Raw genomic sequence first — 19,486 nt, 5'->3', positions numbered from 1 at the left:
GCCGAGACGGGGCAGCGCGCCCCTGTAAGTAGTCTTCCGAATTCAGCTAGCGTGCATATCACATGAGCCACGCGTCGTGCTGGCGTTCACCGAGTTCGTAAACGCGTCAAGCTACACATTCCCATCATAATCAGAATTCGGAATTGTGTACCCGATAGATATCTATCTCCTTAATCAATTGAGCTAGTTCATCTCCTCTGCTACGACTCCCGAATGAATAGCGATGCGACGCCTTGCCCGGTACTCGCGCACATGCTTACAATGCCAATCTCCTTGTCTTGTCGCCGTAGCTCACCAAAGAGAGTCGCAGTCTGGCGGGCGCCTGTTGCGCCCGTCGGATGACCAAGAGCGATGGCGCCGCCGTTTGGATTTACTTTCTCTTCATCCAAGCCTAGCTCGCGTATGCACGCAATGGTCTGGCTTGCAAAGGCCTCATTCAGCTCTATAATATCGACGTCCTTCAGCTCAACACCCGTCCACTTTAGTAACGCTGGTATGGCATAGATTGGTGCGATGCCCATCTCGTCGGGCGCACAGCCTCTGACCTGTGTTCCAACGAAGCGACCCAGTGGTGTCAGCCCACGCTCCTCTGCCCACGACCTTCGAGCCAGGATGGTAGACGATGCGCCGTCTGATATTTGGGACCTGTCGAGTTAGTTCTATGTCTGTGTCCGAAAAGCAAGATGAAACTTACGAATTGCCTGCCGTGCTCTTTCCATTCTCGCCAAATACTGGCTTGAGTGTTGACACTTTCTCGAATGTCAGACCATGCCTAATGCCATCATCCTTCGTCACCTCGTATCCACTTGGCTGCCCTGTTGCCTCATCAACCCTCTGGATTGTTACAGGAACAGTCTCCCAATCGAAACGACCTTCTTTCTGGGCTCGACTGGCACGGCCATGACTCTCCACGGCGTACTCGTCCTGAGATTTGCGGTCAATCTTGTACTTTTCCGCCACATTCTCTGATGTAATTCCCATAGGCATAAGACAGTCGCGAGCATCTTTGACAGTAGAACCCAGGAGAGTAGGCGAAACATCGGTTGGAACACCTCGCGATCCATAATTTCTTGACATGCACTCTACGCCTCCAGCAAGGCCAACATCAATCTGTCCCACCATAATCGAGTGCGATATGTGGGTGATAGCTTGCAGACTGCTCGAACACTGGCGATTGACAGTATGGAAAGTCGTCGAGTTCGGGAACCCAGCATGGTTGAGCGCCATGCGACCGGTCTTCGCAAATCCCAGTTCAGCCAACACATTGCCAATCATGGCGTCGTTTACATCCTTAGGCTCAATATGCGCACGTCGTACAGCCTCTTGCATCACCTGCGGAGTATTAGCATGGAAATACGGCTGAGCTTGTCCTATCCTACTGGCATCAAGATGTCTTCCGGGTGAGCATCTTTGTATCCCCCTTTGAAGCTGCGGTTAATTGGAGACCTGACCGCAGAAAGCAAGACCACATCGTTTGGACTCTTCTGCAGTACATTTCGTGCAGCTCTGGTGAAGGTCGCCATCTTTTGCATCAACTTCCAAATACGAGCTGCAACATGGTTACAATGTTCACCGCTTAGTGTACTCTCAAAACTGCAGGGGTTGCCGCTTCTTGGTCACGGAAACAAGCTGTGGCGGGGCAGGGTTGTGTGGGGCGAGATCCAACGGCCCCTCCATGACGATTCATGGAACATAGCAATGGTGCTTACTAAGATTGGACGCTGCATCGAGTACACGTTCGACCTCACCATTCGGTGTACACAGCTAACCGATTTTCTTCGCTACTAATGATGGCGCTTCCGAACAAGTATCAAAATGGCAGCATTGACTCCTCGGTCAAGGGCGTATATCGAGCTTCCCCCATCAAGCTTATGATATATGGAAATGGTAAGCTTGATCGCTAAAAGGCCACACAGGAGTTAATAGAATTTTCAGGGACAAGCAATCAATTGTCAGATGTCGTTGCAGAACTCGGAGGAACCAAAGCGTTCATCATTACCGGTCGATCACTGTACGAGAAGACTCCAGTGATCAAGAACATCGAGAAGGCACTTGGCGCTGCGCACGGTGGAACTTTCAGCAAGATTGGACAACATGCGTATGTGTGGTTAGTATGTGGCGTAGAAGTGGTAGCTGATGCACGACAGACCAATTCAAGATATCCGGGAAGCCACGGCGTTAATGTCGAAATCCGGATGCGATGTTCTCATAGCAATAGGCGGTGGATCACCTATTGACTCTGCTAAGGCTATTGCATACAACATCCACCAAGAAACGGGAAAATGGGTACCTAGCATTGCCGTACCGACGACACTGAGCGTAGCTGAGACAACACAAAACGCTGGCTTCACTACAGAAGAGAAGCATAAAATCGCCGTCAGCCATCCAGAGCTCGTACCGAAAGGTTGGTCACAGAGCGTCCTAAAAGTCGGGAAGAGTGAACTAACTGGTCAAAGCTGTGGTATATGATGGCAATCTTGCAATATACACGCCACTCACTCTATGGACAAGCACGGGTGTATGCCAACGCCGCCACAAACCTCCTAGACTAGTGTAGTGACTGACGACAAGATAGATTCGGTCACTGGACCATGCAGTCGAGCTAATGTACCACCCGCTTGCCGCCGAGATACCAACGAAGCGCATGTGCTTGGAGGCTATCAAAGATCTCTTCGCCTACCTCCCGCAATCCAAAGACAATCCAGATGACGCGGAGGTACGCACGAAACTCTTCCTCGCGTGCTATTCATCGCTCTTTCCCTTCCTCTACACTGGCGGCGTGGGTCTTAGCCACAGCATCGGCCACGCCATTGGCGCTACATACAGCATTCCACACGGCATCACAAGCTGCCTAAGTCTAGCGCCAACAGTGCAATTCAAGGCCAGTAACCCGGAAGAAGCAAAGCAAATCGCCAGGATCATCCCATACATTGGGAGGCAAAGTTCGGGAAGCGATGAAAAGGACTCGCTAGTTGTGGCAAATGCTATCGCGAGCCTTGTCCAACAGCTTGGACACAAGACCACTTTGACAGCTGTAAGTGTACAGCAGCGTAAAAAATAGGCAGAAGCTGATGCATTGCAGTATAAGGTTCCCACTGGCGATGCTGAACAAGAAGCTATCGCATCTCGTGCACTGCATAGCAAGGATCACAAGGATTTCGCCAGTTGTGAGTACACCACCATACAAACTTTATTATCATGCAGCTAAACATTCCACTAGTAAAACAAATTGTTCACAACCTCTATTGATAAAGCCAATCGTGAGAGAATAGTATTAGGGAAAGAACTAGCAACATGTGTAAGAGCGCAAACATGTCGAGTGCAGGAATGGGAAAATGTATATCAGTAATGGAAAACATCTCCATATCCGTGTCCTAAAACTTCTTCCAGTTCTTCCATCAACCAATGAGATTGCATATTGGCCGCTTTTCCGTGCTCTGCCGGCTCAACTCTCTTCCGCCAGCGGTTTGCGGAGCCTTTTCCGAGCTAAAGTCTCCACCGGCTTCGACCGGCAATTGGGTCGGCTTGCTACATTGGTTCTAGTGCATAATGCAACCCACCCGCAGTCGTGTGGGGAGCTTGAACTCCGCAACCAAAAAGTTGTAACCCCCAATATCACTCGCAGCATTGTGCATTGAGAGTTGTGGAGCGGCTGGAAGCTGGTGGTAATCGTTCTACATCGTCGCGTATACCACTTGTTAGCTTAGGGTTCAACAAGCATTTCAACTTGCTTCTGCACCAACCGGAACTCTTTTTGAGCACTTTGAAGCCTATTACGATTTAATTACGTCTTTACGACTCCAACGCCCACGATACTCACGATGCAACGGACATTTCTCTTCGCGGCTCGCCGCAATGGTCCAGCCATTCGCTTCTTTTCCAGCACAGCAATGCGACCAGCGATAAACAAGATAGTCGCATCTGCACATGAAGCCATCAAGGATCTAAAATCGGACAGCACAGTACTTGTTGGTGGCTTTGGGTTTTCTGGGGTACCGAATACATTGATCAACGCTCTGCGCGACCGATCAGACCTCACCAACTTCACGGTCGTTAGCAACAATGCGGGGATGCCTGGCGTCGGCCTCGGACAGCTGCTTGAAACCAAGCAAATTGGGACGATGGTTGCAAGTTACATCGGAGACAACAAAGTGTTCGAACAGATGTATTTGAAGGGGCAGCTGAGCTTGGAATTGACACCTCAAGGCACAATTGCGGAGAAGTGCGCTGCTGGTGCGGCTGGTGTACCGGCCTTCTACACACCTGCAGCTTATGGAACAATAGGTACGCGATTAACGACTTGGCTGGTGGACGACGTAGATAATAATAGTGTGGAGCAAGGAAGCTAACACAACTCAGTACAAACTGGTGAACTCCCGGTCCGCTACAACACCGACGGAACAATTGCGAAAATGGCCCCTCCCAAAGAAACTCGCGAGTTCAACGGCAAAGCTTACGTCCTCGAAGAAGCGATATATGGCGATTACGCTTTCGTCAAGGTGGCGAAAGCCGACCGTTTGGGCAACTGCCAGTTCCGCAAAGCGCAAAACAACTTCAACGAAGCGATGGGCAAGAATGCAAAGATCACGATTGTGGAGGCGGACGAGATTGTGGAGGATGGACAAATAGCGCCGGAAGACATTCATTTGCAGGGAATATATGTCAAGAAGGTCATTAAGAGTACCGAGAAGAAGGAGATTGAGAGGTTGGTGCATTGGAAGACGCCCGAGGAGCAGAAGAAGGCATTGCTGGCAGGTGGTAAGTACAAGTGGCCCAATAGTAAAGAAGTCATACTTATTCGTCGTCAGGTTCAACAGAAGCATCACAGAAGCGAGAGCGCATCATCAAGCGAGCCGCGCAGGAGTTGAAGGATGGCATGTATGTCAACCTCGGTATCGGCATGCCTCTTGCAGCACCTGCTTTCCTGCCGGAAGGCACCGAAATCATTCTAGAGTCTGAGAATGGTATTTTGGGCATGGGCAGATATCCCAAGCCTGGTGAAGAAGGTACGAACTCTTGAAGCCCGAACCCAGAGTCAAATATCTTTGAATAGTCGGTTACTAACTTACATACAAGATCCGGATCTTATCAATGCCGGCAAAGAGACCGTAACTTTGATTCAAGGAGCATCCACATTCGGCAGCCACGAGAGCTTTGGTATGATTCGATCTGGGCGAATCGACGTCGCAATGCTAGGCGCAATGCAAGTTAACCAATACGGAGGTGAGTTCCATATCCATTTCCATTTTATAATACTTTTCATCTAATCGCGCCGCCAGATCTTGCAAACTTCATGCTTCCCGGCAAAGTGAAAGGCATCGGTGGGGCCATGGATCTCGTCGCAAACCCCACCCAGACTAAAGTGGTAATCACTATGGAGCACGTCGACAAGAAGGGAAACCCGAAGATCCTGAACCAATGCACGTTCCCGTTAACAGGGCAGAAGTGTGTTTCGACGATTATCACGGATCTGGCTGTGTTCGACGTCGATCGTATTGAGGGCCTTACACTGAAGGAGTATGCGAAGGGCGTCACAGTTGATGAGATCAAGGCAAAGACAGAAGCACCGTTCAAGGTCGCGGAGGACTTGAAAGAGATGAACGTTTAAGCTTAGAGAAGAGCAGCAGAAAGTTGAAAAGGTGTTCTGGCTTTGCATTAGGGTGTAAGTAAGCGCAAGGCGTTCAGGCTTTGTCGATTGTTCATCATATCACCAGCAAATATACCGTTTCCGTCTAATCACACTACCGACTCCCTCCCTCTACAGCATCCAAACTCACATACGCTGGTGCAGGTAAGTCCTCACTAATATCACCCCAAGCACTCCAATGTTTCCATACCAACTTCTGCTGCTCGACCTCATCTGCAATCGCAATCGCCATATCTGCCACACTGATGCCCGTCAATCTCCCTTCGAAGATATCCTTACCCTCATGCCGCTCGCCATTCAGCGCCATATCGTCAATACTAATTTCGTAGTTTCCAGTTCGTCTACCAGGTCGATACAGGGCGCTAGGGCTCACGAAGCTCCATCGAAAGCTCTCATTCCCATCAAAAAACATATACGCCGTGCGACCCGCCTTGATGAAATCACTCGCCTTGTCCTGCTTCTTGATAGAGTCTTCATACTCCCTAATCACACGCTTTTCTTCCTCGGTCGCTGATCCTTTCGCCTCAGCGATCCGAGCTTCACGATAGGCACGCAGGCTCGTGCCCATGATCCCGAGCCGCTCCTCCATGTACGCTATGTGTGCGAGCGACGTGGAGATTGCGCGGCGGTATGCAAGGAAGAAGTCTGGATGGTCGACACAGCAGGTTAATGTACCGGGGACATGCAAGGAGCCTGCGCCACCAACAAAGAGGAAGTAGTTTGCTGAAGAGACTTTGTAGGCGAGGATCAGCTTACGAACTGTTTCGAGGAATGGCACTGTAGAGATGTAATCAGCGCTGTCTTATCCTCATTCATGGTATATCTTATTTCAGAAAAAAAATAAAGGATTCTGACGCACTATATTGCAGCGCCCCAGCACCGGCCGTGTGCGGTCCGTACTCTGAGACCAAGACATCGACACCATCAAAGCTCCGTGCTAGCTCTTCAATTGATGTTGCGTCTATGTCTACGGGTCGTGGGATGTATCGCTCGTGCTTGCCGAGCTTTTGCGGGTTGCGCGAGATTCCGATGACAGTGTGGCCGCGATTTAGGAGTTCGACCGCGAGGTATGATCCTCCAAAGCCTGCTGGGCCTATGACACCGATTTTTAGGGACTTTTCAGAAGACATTGCCGTTGAATCTTGATGCAAATGACAATGAGACTTTGATAAGATTGAAGATTATGGGCAGAGCAAGTGGGGTGAGTTAACTGTCACTTGATTGTACTGAGATAACATGTTCAATTCCCCAAACTTAACACATAATTCCTCTGCTAACAAACACGGTACTATTTCACCGAGGATGTTAATTTGGGGAAGGATTTAGGAAGTGAGGGGATAATGTGGGGCAATAGTGAATATGCAGGGACAGCAACGCGCTAAACAACTAACTCCATGTAGGAGCAGCATAGAGATTAAGACCTCGAATGCAGTCTCCCAACGTCATTAGGAAATATCACCAACTCAAAGTCCAAAATATTGTCCTCACTATGTCGGAAAACTACGCTTTCATCGGTCCATCTGCCTCATCCAATGGCGTCGTCACAAACTAATTTTATCCAGGTCTCGGAGCCATGGGCTACGCAATGGCTGTGAACATACGACAAAATATACCGAAGGATTCAATCCTATATATTAATGACATCAATTCCTCGGCATGCGAGCGCTTCAAAGCCCAATACAGCAACCATGGACCTATCGAAATAGTGTCGACCGCGCGTGAAGCAGCAGAGAATGCCAAAATACTAATCTCAATAGTACCAGGCGCTATAGACGTAAAGAAAGTTTACTTGGACGAGAACACTGGTGTCATTGCGGCGAGGAAGGACGACGAGAGGTTGTTCTTAGAGTGTAGTACGATCGACGTAGAGAGTACGAGAGAAGTAGGGAAGACGTTGTTGGAAAAGGGTATGGGAACATACATCGACACGCCAGTATCTGTAAGTTATTTTCTATCTCCCTCATCCTACACTTATGACTAAGGACTACAATAGGGCGGTGTCCCAGCCGCCGAACGGGGTGATCTTAGCATGCTCATCGGCTATCCTCCGCCATCAGACTCAAACCCAACCTCCCGTCGCCTCCGGTATGTTCTCGCTCTAATTGGCACTCCGTCAAAGTTCTTCTACCTACACACCCTTGGCGCCGGCCTCACCGCTAAAATCGCAAACAACTACCTTTCCGGCACCATTCTCCTAGCGACAGCCGAAGCCCTCGCCATGGGTGTTAAACACGGCCTGGATCCTACGGCCCTGTACTCTGTCATTAAGAATAGCACAGGTCAGAGTTGGATGTGCGATCATGTTCTGCCGATTCCAAATGTGCAGACGGAGTATTGGGTGCCGAGCAACAGTGGGTACAAGCCCGGTTTCAAAACGCAAATGATGCTCAAGGACTTGGGCTTGGGGATAGAAAGTGCGAAGCAGGTTGGTGTTGCCCCAACCATGGCGGAGGCGGCCTTGGGTGTTTGGGAGAATGCGAGCAGGGATGAGAGATGTCTAGATAGGGATGGAAGTAGTATTTATCTGCACGTTGGGGGTATTTTGCCCGAGGGGTTCGAAGATACTGGGAAGAAGAAGGAAGATGGGACATGGGAGTTTGCATAGATACGTCTTAGCTTAGACTATAGACTTTACTGCCCCTGAAAGAAGTTCTGGAAAGCGTCCAGGATGTTATCAAAACCCGCCAACTCACCCAATTTAAGCACACGATCGTTCCGCCCCACATCCACTGGATTCCCATCTTCGACATACTTCGTTGCCACTCCTTCGCTACTCGGTCCATAGACCCTCGCCCCAAGCCTTTGCCCTTGAACTGGCGGCCATGGATCCTCGCCGTTCACAAAATCGATAAAATCTTCTGCAAATTTCTTTGCCAATTCTCTACACTCCTTATTCAAGTGCTCGTTGAAATTTTGAAACAGATAAGAAACATCAAGAATGTGTCCCGCTTCGCCTTGGAAGCGGCCAGGCCAAGGTATGCCTTCATTGAAATGGTAGAGGAAGAACTTGGACTCGCTGGTATTGGGCCATCCCTGGGCAAAGGCACGAGCAGGCGCATAAAAACTGATCTCGGTCGCAAAGCGAAGAATGGAGAGGAGAGCCTCGTCATCAGGGGTAGATGGCGTGATGTTGTAGGATGAGAGGAGAGCTGTGGCTGCTGAGGGGTGAGAGGCGAGGGTGGCGTTAACGGAGTGGATAAACTTCTGCGCGATATTGGCCTTTCGGGCATCAAGGCCCATGTATGCAAGTATGTTGGCCTGGATAGTGTCAGTGACACTCAGCAAGTCGTAGTATATGGCATACATCGAGCTTTGACTCCCCAATCATTACCGCATTACACCATTTGCGACCGGGCATCAAGAAAGCAACGTTATCTTCCTTAGACGAGACTGTTAGGAAATCCGGTGTGCCCGGTACAGTATCTCCATCGACTGCGGGGAGCAACAGTGCGCCTAATGGAACTTTCTGCCAGAGATCATCCACCGGTAGGCTAAGGAGTGCTTCGATACGTTCTTCGGGTGACTTATCAGCGAGCCCAAAGGCTTTGATGATTTGCTGATACGAAGATTCTGCAACGGCTAGAGGTATGGGCTTGAAAAGAAGGGTAGCTCCTCCTGTGCTGAGGCAACGCTTCATTAGAGGCTCCTTTGAGCAAAGGAACATCGTTACGGAAACTGATATGGTTAATCAATGGATAGGGAAGGTGAAAAGCCCACTTACGCCCCCCGGCACTCTCGCCGACAGCTGTAATCTCGTCTGGATCGCCGCCGAATCCACCGATGAACTTCTTGATCCATCTCATAGCGGTGCGTTGATCATGAAGCCCATTGTTCGCTTTATACCCTGCATTGCGCAACTCCTCTGAACTCAAGAAGCCAGTGACACCTAGTCGATAACTACGGATTTTCAGTAAAAATGTTGTATGGGATTTCAAATACTCACTTGATTGTGATACCAATGATAGGCTTCCCCTTCTCAGCTGATAGCTTCACTATCGAGGCTGGGTTGTAGTGCGGGTACCAACTTGACCCAACGGCAAAACCACCTCCATGTATAAACACGTATACAGGGAGTTTTGAGTTGCTGTTAATGTCGCCATTGGGGCCTCGAGGTACGGTGATGTTCAAGTTGAGCCCTTCGATATCGGAGTGTGTTGGAACATCTGGGATTGGAAGGGAGTGTTGAATGAAGCCAAACTCGCGATTGACAGCACCGACTGGTGATACTGGGGGTGGTCTAGTAGACATTAATAGAGGATCAAAAGGTAGCAATGGAAGCATACCCATATTTTGAAGCATCGATAGCCCCAGAACCGTAGCCTTCCACAAGTTCGGCCGCAGCGAGGCGGTTCTTCAAATTCGCATACTTCAGGCCTAGGAATTGTACTGTTCCATCTCCCACATTGCCCTTCAATTCGCCTAAGCTCGAATGCTGGAAATTTGCAGACATTCTGTTCCTATTTTTGATAGGTGATGTAGTTCGATCAATCCAAACAGAACACACCTTCCCAATAGCACAGTTGACTGGATAGTATTGATTCGTGGTCAATTAAGAGGGTATTGATGGCTAGTTCCTGTGTCAGGGTCTAGCGGAATAAGCTCCGTGGGGTAAAAAATACCCCGCATTGGTACTTATGAGCAGTGGGGCATCACACTAGGATGTATATTTAACTGCTGCAACAATGTGGGGAATCGGAGTAAGGATGGCTCTCGTATGGAAGCTTTCGGTAGTCGCTGTGCGTGTCGACGCGATTCGGCAATTGACAAACACGAGCGGGTGTAACTGGTATTAGCTGAAGGTACTCACCAACTAAATATCTTTGTACTTGTACCGAAGATGACAGTCACGGACTTCGGAAGTGGAAGCTTGCCGCGTACAGATGCTTTTGTCGAGCTTTCTCTGCTTGATGGTGGAAGCTTCATTGGCGACCTTAGCAGGTTGCATGCTGGCGAGAGTGGCGGATTTCGCATGTATAACTGGGCTTTTTACATCTCACATCGAGGAAGACACATCATCTGGGATCTTGGATTGGACGAGGTACGTAGCCATCTTCGAACTGATCGATTGACTTACCTTGCTGATTTTGATGTTGGTAGGATCGGAGTTGCTATACACCCTGGGTCAACCAATTCATGCTTGATCAAGTGAACCACGTCGGGCCACGAAGAACTATAGTTCAGCAGTTGTCTGAAAGAGGAGTCTTGGCAAACCAAATCGATACTGTGTTGTTCAGGTAAGCCGATGCCTGTCTTTGCAGTCCGACAATTGACTAGTACGCAGTCACGCACACTGGGATCACTCACGACCTATCAGCGACGTGTTTCCGAACGCAACGGCCTACTTCGGACCGGGAACAAGGTCTGCTTGCTCGCCCGGACACCTAGAGGAGCCTAACGCGCAATGGGACGGCCGTTTCTTCGATCCGAATCATGCGACGGAAAGATGGGAAGAGGTTGCGGGGACCTGGGCGAAGTTCGGTCCATTCAACGTAGCGATGGACTACTTCGGTGATGGTAGCTTCTGGGTCATTCAGTCGCCTGGACACATGCCAGGAAACCTGTCGGCTGCTGCAAGGTTGCGAGACGGTAGCTGGGTACTGCTCGGATCTGATTGCTGCCATTCTAGGTACGCTAGAGTTGAAAGGGGTACGGGGCGTTTGCTGACAAGTTTAGGGAGTTACTTGACGGAAAGAAGGAGATTGCGCAATTTGGTGAGAACATGTCTCTTCACACTGATCTCAATGCCGCAAAGGACACAATCGCGAAAATACGAACCTTAGAAAGGGGTTGCGGTCTCCACGTGGCACTCGCGCACGATGCAAGCTGGTTGAAGCAAGGTAGTGATAGCGTACTAATGTCGTTATTGGATGACTATATGAAGGCGGCGGTTAAGGAGGGACGGATAGCTAGGGATGAGATACCATAAACAGTGGAAGTTCCAGAATTCATGGGTCATTTGACTGACCTCCTAGCAACGACAGTTACTGCTATCGAGATGACGAAGTCTAGTAGCTTCAAGGCTCTATGCACGCGCTAGATGAAGTCTCTCGATTCTCCCCGTGATCACCTGAGTGCAAGCCTTGTCATCTTTTCAAGACTAGCTATCTAAAGATTGGTAAGATTTATGTTACGGCGCGAAGAAATGCACCAGACATTGTTAGAGATAGTATTTTGATCGGGTATAGCTCCGGCACTTATTTGAAATGTAGATGCTAGACACAGCCGTTATTTTCGCGTTGGTTTCGAGAAGGATGCGCGTTGATAAACGTCAGCAAGGCGGCGTACGAGATGGAGTCGCGCGCACTCCCACGCACGAAAGCATATACATGGAGCTAACACGCCAAGTGTACCCCAAAGTTTTGAAAGGCGAATCTCAACACAGAAGATGCAGGGCTCTCTTTGGAGTGACGATCCATGTCATTTGAGCCGACGAATACATTGTGTTCCATTGCAGATTAGTACAGGTTTGTGCGACCAGGCACCGACCCAACAAAAGCGGGGAGCCTAGCGCTGACAGCTAATCAGCGAAATAACACCTCCTAATTTGATAGCCCATGAGGCTGCTTACTGCTTACATTCCCCAAGCCATGGCGGCGGATCTGTTCTGTCTTAAGGTCCTCGAAAGCCTTCCCGGTTGGTAATCTGGACGAGGTGACACGACTTCTGCTCCTCACTTCCTGTGCATACAATGGCAGTACACGACTTACCGTTGGCAATGATCTTTTTTACTGGAATTGTCGCAGTACTGGCATATGGTCTATTCAAACTTATCAATGAGCGACGTTTCTATAAAGACCTGGTACGTCGCACTGCGATGATTTGCTCTACTGATCGAAGAGATTATTATTGTCATCCTCACTGTGCTCCTCGCCATGAACGATATTCTGATTTTACTGCACATGGTTCTAACATTTATGTAGCCGAAACCACCGCACAGTTTCTTCTGGGGTCACCTTAAGATCTTGGAAGATGCCTTCAAGATGTTGCCTAAGGACGCCCATTATCAAGCAGCAGTGATGACTATTGCCAGGAAGTACGACATGCCGGAAGTCTTCTACCTGGATCTTTGGCCAGCTGCCCCTGGTCAGGTTGTGGTGACAAATCCAGATGTCGCACTTCATATGACCGCCATCAGGAATCACCCAAAGCATGAGGCTGAGAAGTGGTTTGTCGATCCTCTGATTGGAACAGGCAATATCGTCAGCACAAATGGAGCGCGATGGAAATACTTGCACAAGATGCGTATGAAAATACACTGTATACACTGCAAATAAGACATATCTGACTTTCTACCCATGCCTTTAGTGAGCCCAGCATTTTCTATAACACATATTAGCAATATGAGATCTATGGTGGCTGCCGTAAGTATTCTTGATCCAAACGATAATGCAAAAGTCACTGACAACATGTTCTGCCTCTCAGGAAGTCATGAAATTTCGCTCGATCCTTCAGAGGAAATCCGAATCTGGAGACACCTTCAGACTTGAGGATATCACACAACATCTGACTTTCGATGTCATCACCACCGCTACTTTTGGCCACTCACTAGATGCACAAACCAAAGGCAACATTGCTCTACAGCATTTCGAAGACATGTGTAGGGCATTCATGCAAACTCGAAAATCATTCAACTTGGTCCGGAACTTCTTTCTGGACAGAAAGCGCAATGCAGCAAGGAAGAAGCTTGACGAAGTCATCGCCGTGCTCATAAAAGAAAGATTTGAAAAGATACTGCAAGATAAAGTGGACCTTACGGAAAAGCGTGGCCTTGGGGTCATGGATCTTATCCTCCGAGACCATCTAGAGAATTCGAGCCAGACGGGGAGACAGGAGCTCGATCCTGAATTCCTCGAAAATGCTATCACACAGGTCAAGACACTGCTCATCGGCGGTACCAGCACAACGTCAGACACAGTCTGTTTCGGGGTCATGCTTCTGAGTGTGCACCCCGAAGTTGTCCAGAAGATGCGTGAGGAACATGATCGAATCTTCGCAAAGGGTATCGAAGCAACATACGAACTTCTGAAATCAAATCCACACAAGCTTAATGAGCTCGAATACACAAACAACGTCATCAAGGAAGTGTTGCGCCTCTATCCAATAGGCAACACTGCCCGTGCAGGCTTAGACACTATCCCCTTCGAGGGCCGAGATTATCCAACCAAAGGCCTCATGGTCAACCCGGTCCAGTTTGTGATGCATATGAACCCAAAGATCTTTCCGAATCCGACCAAGTTTGACCCAGACCGCTTCACACGCGACGATTTCCCGCGCCACGCATGGCGTCCATTTGAGAAAGGTCCTCGGGCTTGCTTGGGTCAGCCGTTGGCCATGGATGAATTGAGAATCACGCTGCTGTTGACCGTGAGAGACTTTGACTTCACGTGTGCAGATCTCAAGCCAAACAAGACACCGCGTGTGGAGTGGACCGATCTCGACTTGACATTCGGCGACCGCGCATTCCAGGAAATGGTCTTCGAGGCAAGGCCAAGAGACGGTATGCCGTTGACAGTTAGGAAATCTCGGTGGTCGCCATGATCATTTCTTTTTTCCGGGCCTGGGGTGTCGATGAGATAGGAATACGGTATGCGCCCACGATGTTGAGTCAGTGGAGCCTTGCTAAGACGTTGCGGCACCAGCAATTATTCGACACTATCTAGCTTTTGACGGTGGTCGGTAACCAGGTTTACAATCATTCTCTATCGCCTACGAAATTTCTGTCGGGGCGTCGATATTGGGATGTATAACTTGTAAGCATATCTAGTAAGCAAGTGAAAGGCAGCGAGAACTTCCCAGGCTATGATCTCATTTGGGAAAGCGGAAATTGAGATCACTAGCCGGAAATCAATAGATTCTCTAGCAAGTATAGTGAGCATCCTGCATCATTTTACTAACATCTTCCATGCTAGAGACCTGCACGTGCGCATTCGTCTAAGCTATCGTTGTAGTTGTTACGCTCTCTTAGAGCCTACTGGCGTACCCACCAGCCTCCTTGGTGAACATAACTTTTATTGGCGCAGCAAGTAAATCCTCATCCTTGATTGCGCGGCTCAATGCTTGATAATGCTCGCTTTTTGCGTGTGCCTCGAGTGACGCCTGGTCTTTGTATCTGCTCGCTGTTAGCTATAGCACTTCACAGTATCGAAATGCAGTTGGAGATCGAGCTACATACGTCTCTAGCATTACAAACGAAGGGTTGTCACCCTTGATTTCTCGCTGCAGATGGTAGCGAAGCGCACCGGGCTCGTTGGCTTCCACGGCTTTGGTAGCGATGGTGAGGAGTTCTTCAACCTGAGATAGGAGTCAGGAACGGAGAATTCAGGGTATCGAGATGTAATATTTACCCTATCTGCTTTCCCTGATTTAGGTGTGATTATTGCGATGATGTCGAAAGGGCTCGACATGATGATGTAGTGGTGGCTTCCTCGTCCAGTAGGCTGGTATATGTAATGCAGAGATGTTTAAAAGCCCAGTAAATACAAGCGAAGTTTTTAGCAGCTTATATTGTTTATAATATATCCGTAGAGCAATGTATATGGAAGTAGCGAGTCGTCGCAATTTTTTCTCCACTCGACTTTGGAAGCCGAAAGATGCCGAGGCACAGCTAAAAAGGAAACGTCATCGTTGATCGTCATCGTTGATCGTACGCCCACCTCGCCAGCTTGGAGTTATCAGTCTTAGAACAGCTCGTGGATATTATATTGCAAGTGGGCAAGGATCTTTAGAAACCGAGTCCACTGTGTGACAGGAATTTGCTACAGTGCGCCGAAATTGCAAGGCAAGTGTGCGCTTATCTTCTGCCAGTAGAAGATGTATCAGACTTCCCTCGATCAATATGAGTATTTCTCATAGTTGTCGCTCAATGCGAGAAGCTAGATAATTAGCTTGTTGGGGCACAATAGGGTTGGCCTACAAAAGTAACTCGTTGTGAAAGCAGACCGACCGTTTCGAGAAGCTATACAGAGATACTAGGTGGACAGGTACGAGGACCGTCACCGCATTTTACGAGCATCTAATAGATTTTAGTATAGGAAGTAGTGAACGCCTTTTTCGTTGAGCTATCACCTTTAGAGCGCTACGGCTTACTTTATTCGCTAAGAGTCTACCAGCCGGCCGAGAACCTCATCTATGCCACAATTGGGGACCATGCCTGCCTCGATACTAAGTAGTTAGGCATCCAGCAATGGTATGCGCACGATACTACAACAAGAGCCTGCTCCACTAGCGTAGGATTGTAGCTGATACGTGCGTCTCTAGTTTTCGATCAGCGCAACTTTATTCGTGCAAATCACTACTACTTGGTCCTGGCAGCAGTCTCGGCCTTTCGAAAAGCAATTGGATGTCAGCCCTAGTATACCTAAGTGTCCATGTGTTTCCCCTCACTTAGTGGAACTCCACAGCGGCTTCCGACTGACATAAGAACGCGGCCGCACGCAAGTTCAATTCAACGCAAAAACTCGAACATTAATTTTAACCTTATTAATTCTCAAGAACACCGGAACAGACAACAAGATGGCAATCACAGTGTTCATGTTCATCCCCCGCAAGCCCGGCATGTCCCTCGAGGCCTTCAAAGACCACTACGAAAACAAACACGTACCCCTTATTCTCAAAGCTCTCGGCGACGCAAAACCCCTCCGTCACTCGAGGTATTACTGCCAGCGTAATTCTGCAGCCCAGGAGGGCGCTGACGTTCCACCACCACTTCTGTACCTCGGTGATCCAAGCACAGTCGACTATGATTGCATTGCGACGGTAGAGTTCGAGGACCAAGCACATTTTATAAGGTTCAATGAGACATTTGAGACTAGTCCGTTGAAGAAAGAGATACAGGAGGATCAGGATGCTTTTGCAGACTCGAGCAAGTTTAAAATATTGGCTGTTGAGACGCCGAGGATTACAACTTGAAGGCTAGTCGTAAGGGAGATATTTTGCAGTCAAGGTTATCAGAGCTGTGTTATCACCAAACAAAACAATTTGTATTATGTGTCCTTAGCAATCATACGTGAAATGCCCTTTCTGTGTGATGACGGAAAAGGAGAATCTGCAGCCAACTGCAACGCGAGAACCGACCCTATGAGAGCACTAAAGAATTTGAAACATATCCACATAGCATTATTCGCTATCTTCCAAAAGCAAAACTCCCACACATATGTAAATTTCCTAGAGAGGTCTTACTGGATGATTGCTGGCTTTTTGTTCTGCTGCTGCTGTAGGCAGCAGCATCGCTGTTACGTGGCTAGAATCAGTTTTATAGTTCTGTTTTGCGTTGCGGTACCGTAGCGTTTATTTTGTTGCAACCCTGCTTTTATAATTTGCAGAGAGCTTCTGAGCTTTACAACTTATTCTTCTCTTACTGCATGCCAACAGTGGTTGCTGTCTTGCTCCAGGAGCACACGCCAGCAAGGTTTTGTTCTCGATTATGAAAACGCCAGACAGATCGCGAGGCCTACGGTGTGGATCAAAGCTCGACGGCGAAATACAAGAATGCAGTGTCGTTGATCACGTGGCGAATAAAGGGTGTGGGTGCGCCTTATTTCAAATCATTTGGGATAACTCGTAGGCTCTAACGATCTGCTAAAATGCATGTAGTTGTATTTTCGCACCTACAGTGGTATAGTTCGCTACTCCTACTCATCATCCCCACCACCCGTAGCATTCGTGATAATGACCTGCCTCGCCCCTAGGTCGTACTTGTCGCCCGGTCTGAGGAAGTAAAATCTCTCTGCGGGTGGGTTCTTCAGTTCACTTCCCTCACGAGACCAAAACCCTCCATCGTATATCAGCACGTACGTACTACCGAAAACCTCTGCCTCATTTTGGTGTACAATGAGCGCTGTATCCTCGTCGATGGCCACTCCCAAAATATCTGGGTACTTGCGTGTGATATTGAACAAATCAAATTGTCGATTTCTTACCAGCACGTGCTGGTCAATGGCCGTGTTCTTCAGGTATCCAAATCCAACGATGTGATCCCCGATAATGGCTTGATTGCCCGCTGTGTCCCCTCTGGCAAGGAAACTGCCTTGTATACTAGCTCCAGCGCTCGAGCCAGATATTACACCTCCTCGGTCGAGCACTGCTTGAAATGCCTTCTCCGTCTTGGTGCCTGCATATGCATCCACGAGCCTCCACTGCCTGCCTCCTCCGAAATAGACACCCTTGGCCTTAAGGAGCGGCGCAACAAAATCATCAGTGTTTGCGACCTCTGGATCGTAGGTGTGAAGAATGGTCACATTCTTTGCTCCCAGGCGACGGAAGGACAGTGCAGCAGAGAAATTTGCTCCGTATGTAGATTCGCCGCCAGCGGTTGGGACGACGACGATCGGTGCGTCTGGTCCACCGGCAAGCGATATGATGCGCTCCCAGATTTTATCACTTTGAAGGTTGCCGCCGACTATCACCAAGTGTCCATTTTCAGGGCCAACATAAGTTGTGTTGGTGCCGTTGGTGACGGGTTGTGCGAAGGCCGTTACCGCGAAGAAAGCGGCGGAAAGGATAGGTATGAGTAACATAATCCAATGCTTACCAAGTCGGATTTATGTAGCGGACTTGCTTTATATACTTATTCGAGCTTTGCGTTCGTCGTGGTGACAATTGGCTATCACATCATCGCGGGCCTAGTCCAGTTGAGGCAAGATCATCAACAACCTGCCTAATTAGGAACATACACCATCAACCCCACTGTTGACGATGTCTTGGACACGTACCGCAGTATGGCAAACCAGACCTGAAACAAAACTCCGAAAGCAACTCCCAGGACTCTCCTGAACAGTGACAAGATGGCACTATAACTACATCCATACCCTCTAACGAAGCCCCTAGAAAGTCATAACAAGGTCGTCTATGATAGATCTCGTCTGTTTGCAGATTAGTTCGTTTGAATACCTCGAAAAGTTCATTGAGAAAAGTTATAGCGGTTGCCATGTTTATCCAGTCTTAACAGGAGTGCAGACCACAAGTATTGTAGAACATTGGCGACGGGATCCCAAAACACACCTTTACCTCGTTAACAAGAAGCTTAATTCCGGGCCCAACATGGCCTTCAGAAGACGTCTTACCTAACGTCGATGACTTTAAAGCCACCGTACTCGACTACTACATCGAAGTCTTCAACCTCGCCAAAGACATACTTAAAGTCCTCGCGCTACCCTTGGACCTGGAAGAATCATACTTGAACGAGTACGCCACCGACGCAGTCGCCATAATGCGCCTACTCCACTACCCCAGCCAGCCCCCCGATAGCCCAGAAAAGTTCACCCGCGGAATCGGTGCACACAAAGACTTTGGATGTGCTAACAAGGAGTGGCTAGATGTTGCACCGACGCCCGACACCTTCGTCGTCAATTGAGGCAATCTGATGATGCGCTGGTCGAACGATAAGTACATATCCAACCTTCACCGTGTTATCAATGTCAGTGGCGTGGAGAGGTATAGTATCCCGGTGTTATCCTCGGGCAACCCGAATTATGTGGTCAAGTGCCTACCAAACTGCAAGAAGGAGGATGAGGAACCCAAGTGGCCACCGATTACGATCGAGCGGGCAATTTTGGCAGGGTACTCGGATAGTTGTTGGAGTGCGGAAAGGTTCAAGAGGGATGCTGCAGCAAAAGCGGCGAGTGAGGGGCCTCTAATGCCACAGCCGAAGGAGGTTGCTGTTGTATAAATGGGCAGTTCACATGGATATGTAGAAGTGTCTCGCAAGTCAATATATAGTTCCGTTATTGTCCCTAGACCTTGCTTAGGGGTGGACTTTGGGCTACTGTTGCCTTCTTGGCTTTCTTATCTTGTTGCCCTGGCTACCTTCCTTCACCCTATTCATGCTCAGTCTACCGATGG

General features: G+C 48.9%; 12 protein-coding genes across 12 annotated transcripts; 7 read left to right on the top strand and 5 right to left on the bottom strand.

The window, feature by feature from the left end:
- Nucleotides 1-125: 125 nt before the first annotated feature.
- Nucleotides 126-1,613, bottom strand: K460DRAFT_396266 (3-ketoacyl-CoA thiolase A). The gene is made up of 3 exons (XM_040936092.1): nucleotides 1,380-1,613; nucleotides 695-1,332; nucleotides 126-645 (listed from the first exon to the last, which is right to left on the bottom strand). The coding sequence occupies exons 1-3, from the start codon at nucleotides 1,530-1,532 to the stop codon at nucleotides 201-203; spliced, it is 1,236 nt and encodes a 411-aa protein (XP_040785348.1). The 5' UTR covers nucleotides 1,533-1,613; the 3' UTR covers nucleotides 126-200.
- A 128-nt stretch (nucleotides 1,614-1,741) lies between these two features.
- K460DRAFT_387068 (uncharacterized protein) lies at nucleotides 1,742-5,734 on the top strand. The gene is made up of 12 exons (XM_040935630.1): nucleotides 1,742-1,887; nucleotides 1,936-2,098; nucleotides 2,148-2,404; nucleotides 2,457-2,518; nucleotides 2,576-3,034; nucleotides 3,083-3,167; nucleotides 3,567-3,570; nucleotides 3,770-4,284; nucleotides 4,360-4,758; nucleotides 4,809-5,006; nucleotides 5,077-5,223; nucleotides 5,280-5,734. Exons 1-12 carry the CDS (start codon nucleotides 1,788-1,790, stop codon nucleotides 5,606-5,608), a joined length of 2,718 nt encoding a protein of 905 aa, XP_040785347.1. The 5' UTR covers nucleotides 1,742-1,787; the 3' UTR covers nucleotides 5,609-5,734.
- Nucleotides 5,735-5,741: 7 nt separating this feature from the next.
- On the bottom strand, nucleotides 5,742-6,777 carry K460DRAFT_378084 (uncharacterized protein; the record flags this gene model as incomplete). Its single annotated transcript, XM_040935040.1, has 2 exons — nucleotides 5,742-6,424; nucleotides 6,507-6,777. The coding sequence occupies 2 exons, from the start codon at nucleotides 6,775-6,777 to the stop codon at nucleotides 5,742-5,744; spliced, it is 954 nt and encodes a 317-aa protein (XP_040785346.1).
- A 455-nt stretch (nucleotides 6,778-7,232) lies between these two features.
- K460DRAFT_378083 (6-phosphogluconate dehydrogenase C-terminal domain-like protein) lies at nucleotides 7,233-8,252 on the top strand (the record flags this gene model as incomplete). The annotated part of the gene is made up of 2 exons (XM_040935039.1): nucleotides 7,233-7,586; nucleotides 7,641-8,252. 2 exons carry the CDS (start codon nucleotides 7,233-7,235, stop codon nucleotides 8,250-8,252), a joined length of 966 nt encoding a protein of 321 aa, XP_040785345.1.
- On the bottom strand, nucleotides 8,236-10,203 carry K460DRAFT_314388 (alpha/beta-hydrolase). Its single transcript, XM_040930277.1, has 5 exons — nucleotides 9,931-10,203; nucleotides 9,591-9,884; nucleotides 9,369-9,544; nucleotides 8,952-9,322; nucleotides 8,236-8,905 (listed from the first exon to the last, which is right to left on the bottom strand). The coding sequence occupies exons 1-5, from the start codon at nucleotides 10,095-10,097 to the stop codon at nucleotides 8,279-8,281; spliced, it is 1,635 nt and encodes a 544-aa protein (XP_040785344.1). The 5' UTR covers nucleotides 10,098-10,203; the 3' UTR covers nucleotides 8,236-8,278.
- A 176-nt stretch (nucleotides 10,204-10,379) lies between these two features.
- K460DRAFT_417975 (Metallo-hydrolase/oxidoreductase) lies at nucleotides 10,380-11,573 on the top strand (the record flags this gene model as incomplete). Its single annotated transcript, XM_040937915.1, has 4 exons — nucleotides 10,380-10,685; nucleotides 10,745-10,881; nucleotides 10,929-11,273; nucleotides 11,321-11,573. The coding sequence occupies exons 1-4, from the start codon at nucleotides 10,485-10,487 to the stop codon at nucleotides 11,571-11,573; spliced, it is 936 nt and encodes a 311-aa protein (XP_040785343.1). The 5' UTR covers nucleotides 10,380-10,484.
- Nucleotides 11,574-12,335: 762 nt separating this feature from the next.
- On the top strand, nucleotides 12,336-14,176 carry K460DRAFT_314382 (cytochrome P450; the record flags this gene model as incomplete). Its single annotated transcript, XM_040930276.1, has 4 exons — nucleotides 12,336-12,446; nucleotides 12,568-12,889; nucleotides 12,953-13,008; nucleotides 13,070-14,176. Coding segments are annotated over 4 exons (1,596 nt in total), but the record flags the coding sequence as incomplete, so codon positions are not given.
- Nucleotides 14,177-14,318: 142 nt separating this feature from the next.
- Nucleotides 14,319-15,179, bottom strand: K460DRAFT_340198 (antibiotic biosynthesis monooxygenase-like protein). The gene is made up of 3 exons (XM_040931107.1): nucleotides 14,992-15,179; nucleotides 14,820-14,938; nucleotides 14,319-14,756 (listed from the first exon to the last, which is right to left on the bottom strand). Exons 1-3 carry the CDS (start codon nucleotides 15,049-15,051, stop codon nucleotides 14,609-14,611), a joined length of 327 nt encoding a protein of 108 aa, XP_040785341.1. The 5' UTR covers nucleotides 15,052-15,179; the 3' UTR covers nucleotides 14,319-14,608.
- A 787-nt stretch (nucleotides 15,180-15,966) lies between these two features.
- Nucleotides 15,967-16,555, top strand: K460DRAFT_340196 (uncharacterized protein; the record flags this gene model as incomplete). The annotated part of the gene is made up of 1 exon (XM_040931106.1): nucleotides 15,967-16,555. Exon 1 carries the CDS (start codon nucleotides 16,160-16,162, stop codon nucleotides 16,553-16,555), a length of 396 nt encoding a protein of 131 aa, XP_040785340.1. The 5' UTR covers nucleotides 15,967-16,159.
- A 718-nt stretch (nucleotides 16,556-17,273) lies between these two features.
- On the bottom strand, nucleotides 17,274-18,162 carry K460DRAFT_314373 (class I glutamine amidotransferase-like protein; the record flags this gene model as incomplete). Its single annotated transcript, XM_040930275.1, has 1 exon — nucleotides 17,274-18,162. The coding sequence occupies one exon, from the start codon at nucleotides 18,160-18,162 to the stop codon at nucleotides 17,278-17,280; it is 885 nt and encodes a 294-aa protein (XP_040785339.1). The 3' UTR covers nucleotides 17,274-17,277.
- A 178-nt stretch (nucleotides 18,163-18,340) lies between these two features.
- K460DRAFT_407162 (uncharacterized protein) lies at nucleotides 18,341-18,998 on the top strand (the record flags this gene model as incomplete). The annotated part of the gene is made up of 2 exons (XM_040937040.1): nucleotides 18,341-18,361; nucleotides 18,618-18,998. 2 exons carry the CDS (start codon nucleotides 18,341-18,343, stop codon nucleotides 18,996-18,998), a joined length of 402 nt encoding a protein of 133 aa, XP_040785338.1.
- Nucleotides 18,999-19,010: 12 nt separating this feature from the next.
- On the top strand, nucleotides 19,011-19,313 carry K460DRAFT_356591 (uncharacterized protein; the record flags this gene model as incomplete). The annotated part of the gene is made up of 1 exon (XM_040931971.1): nucleotides 19,011-19,313. The coding sequence occupies one exon, from the start codon at nucleotides 19,011-19,013 to the stop codon at nucleotides 19,311-19,313; it is 303 nt and encodes a 100-aa protein (XP_040785337.1).
- Nucleotides 19,314-19,486: the final 173 nt, after the last annotated feature.

The sequence above is a fragment of the Cucurbitaria berberidis genome (assembly GCF_010015615.1).
Source record: "Cucurbitaria berberidis CBS 394.84 unplaced genomic scaffold K460scaffold_4, whole genome shotgun sequence".
NCBI lineage: Eukaryota > Fungi > Ascomycota > Dothideomycetes > Pleosporales > Cucurbitariaceae > Cucurbitaria > Cucurbitaria berberidis.
The sequence above is the reverse complement of the archived record's forward strand: the minus strand, read 5'-3'. Positions and strand labels throughout refer to the sequence as shown.

What these genes read in the sequence shown, in the direction of transcription:
- K460DRAFT_396266 (XM_040936092.1), bottom strand. Translation starts at nt 1,532, where the DNA reads ATGCAAAAGATGGCGACCTTCACCAGAGCTGCACGAAATGTACTGCAG. An exon ending in CGGAAGACATCTTGATGCCA is followed by an intron (nt 1,333 to 1,379) that starts GTAGGATAGGAC and finishes AATACTCCGCAG; the next exon opens with GTGATGCAAGAGGCTGTACG. An exon ending in AAGAGCACGGCAGGCAATTC is followed by an intron (nt 646 to 694) that starts GTAAGTTTCATC and finishes CTAACTCGACAG; the next exon opens with GTCCCAAATATCAGACGGCG.
- K460DRAFT_314388 (XM_040930277.1), bottom strand. Translation starts at nt 10,097, where the DNA reads ATGTCTGCAAATTTCCAGCATTCGAGCTTAGGCGAATTGAAGGGCAAT. An exon ending in ATCGATGCTTCAAAATATGG is followed by an intron (nt 9,885 to 9,930) that starts GTATGCTTCCAT and finishes AATGTCTACTAG; the next exon opens with ACCACCCCCAGTATCACCAG. An exon ending in CGGCGAGAGTGCCGGGGGGC is followed by an intron (nt 9,323 to 9,368) that starts GTAAGTGGGCTT and finishes TAACCATATCAG; the next exon opens with TTTCCGTAACGATGTTCCTT.
- K460DRAFT_340198 (XM_040931107.1), bottom strand. Translation starts at nt 15,051, where the DNA reads ATGTCGAGCCCTTTCGACATCATCGCAATAATCACACCTAAATCAGGG. An exon ending in AATCAGGGAAAGCAGATAGG is followed by an intron (nt 14,939 to 14,991) that starts GTAAATATTACA and finishes CTCCTATCTCAG; the next exon opens with GTTGAAGAACTCCTCACCAT. An exon ending in TCGTTTGTAATGCTAGAGAC is followed by an intron (nt 14,757 to 14,819) that starts GTATGTAGCTCG and finishes AACAGCGAGCAG; the next exon opens with ATACAAAGACCAGGCGTCAC.
- K460DRAFT_387068 (XM_040935630.1), top strand. Translation starts at nt 1,788, where the DNA reads ATGATGGCGCTTCCGAACAAGTATCAAAATGGCAGCATTGACTCCTCG. An exon ending in CTCTATGGACAAGCACGGGT is followed by an intron (nt 2,519 to 2,575) that starts GTATGCCAACGC and finishes ACGACAAGATAG; the next exon opens with ATTCGGTCACTGGACCATGC. An exon ending in TCCCAAGCCTGGTGAAGAAG is followed by an intron (nt 5,007 to 5,076) that starts GTACGAACTCTT and finishes CTTACATACAAG; the next exon opens with ATCCGGATCTTATCAATGCC.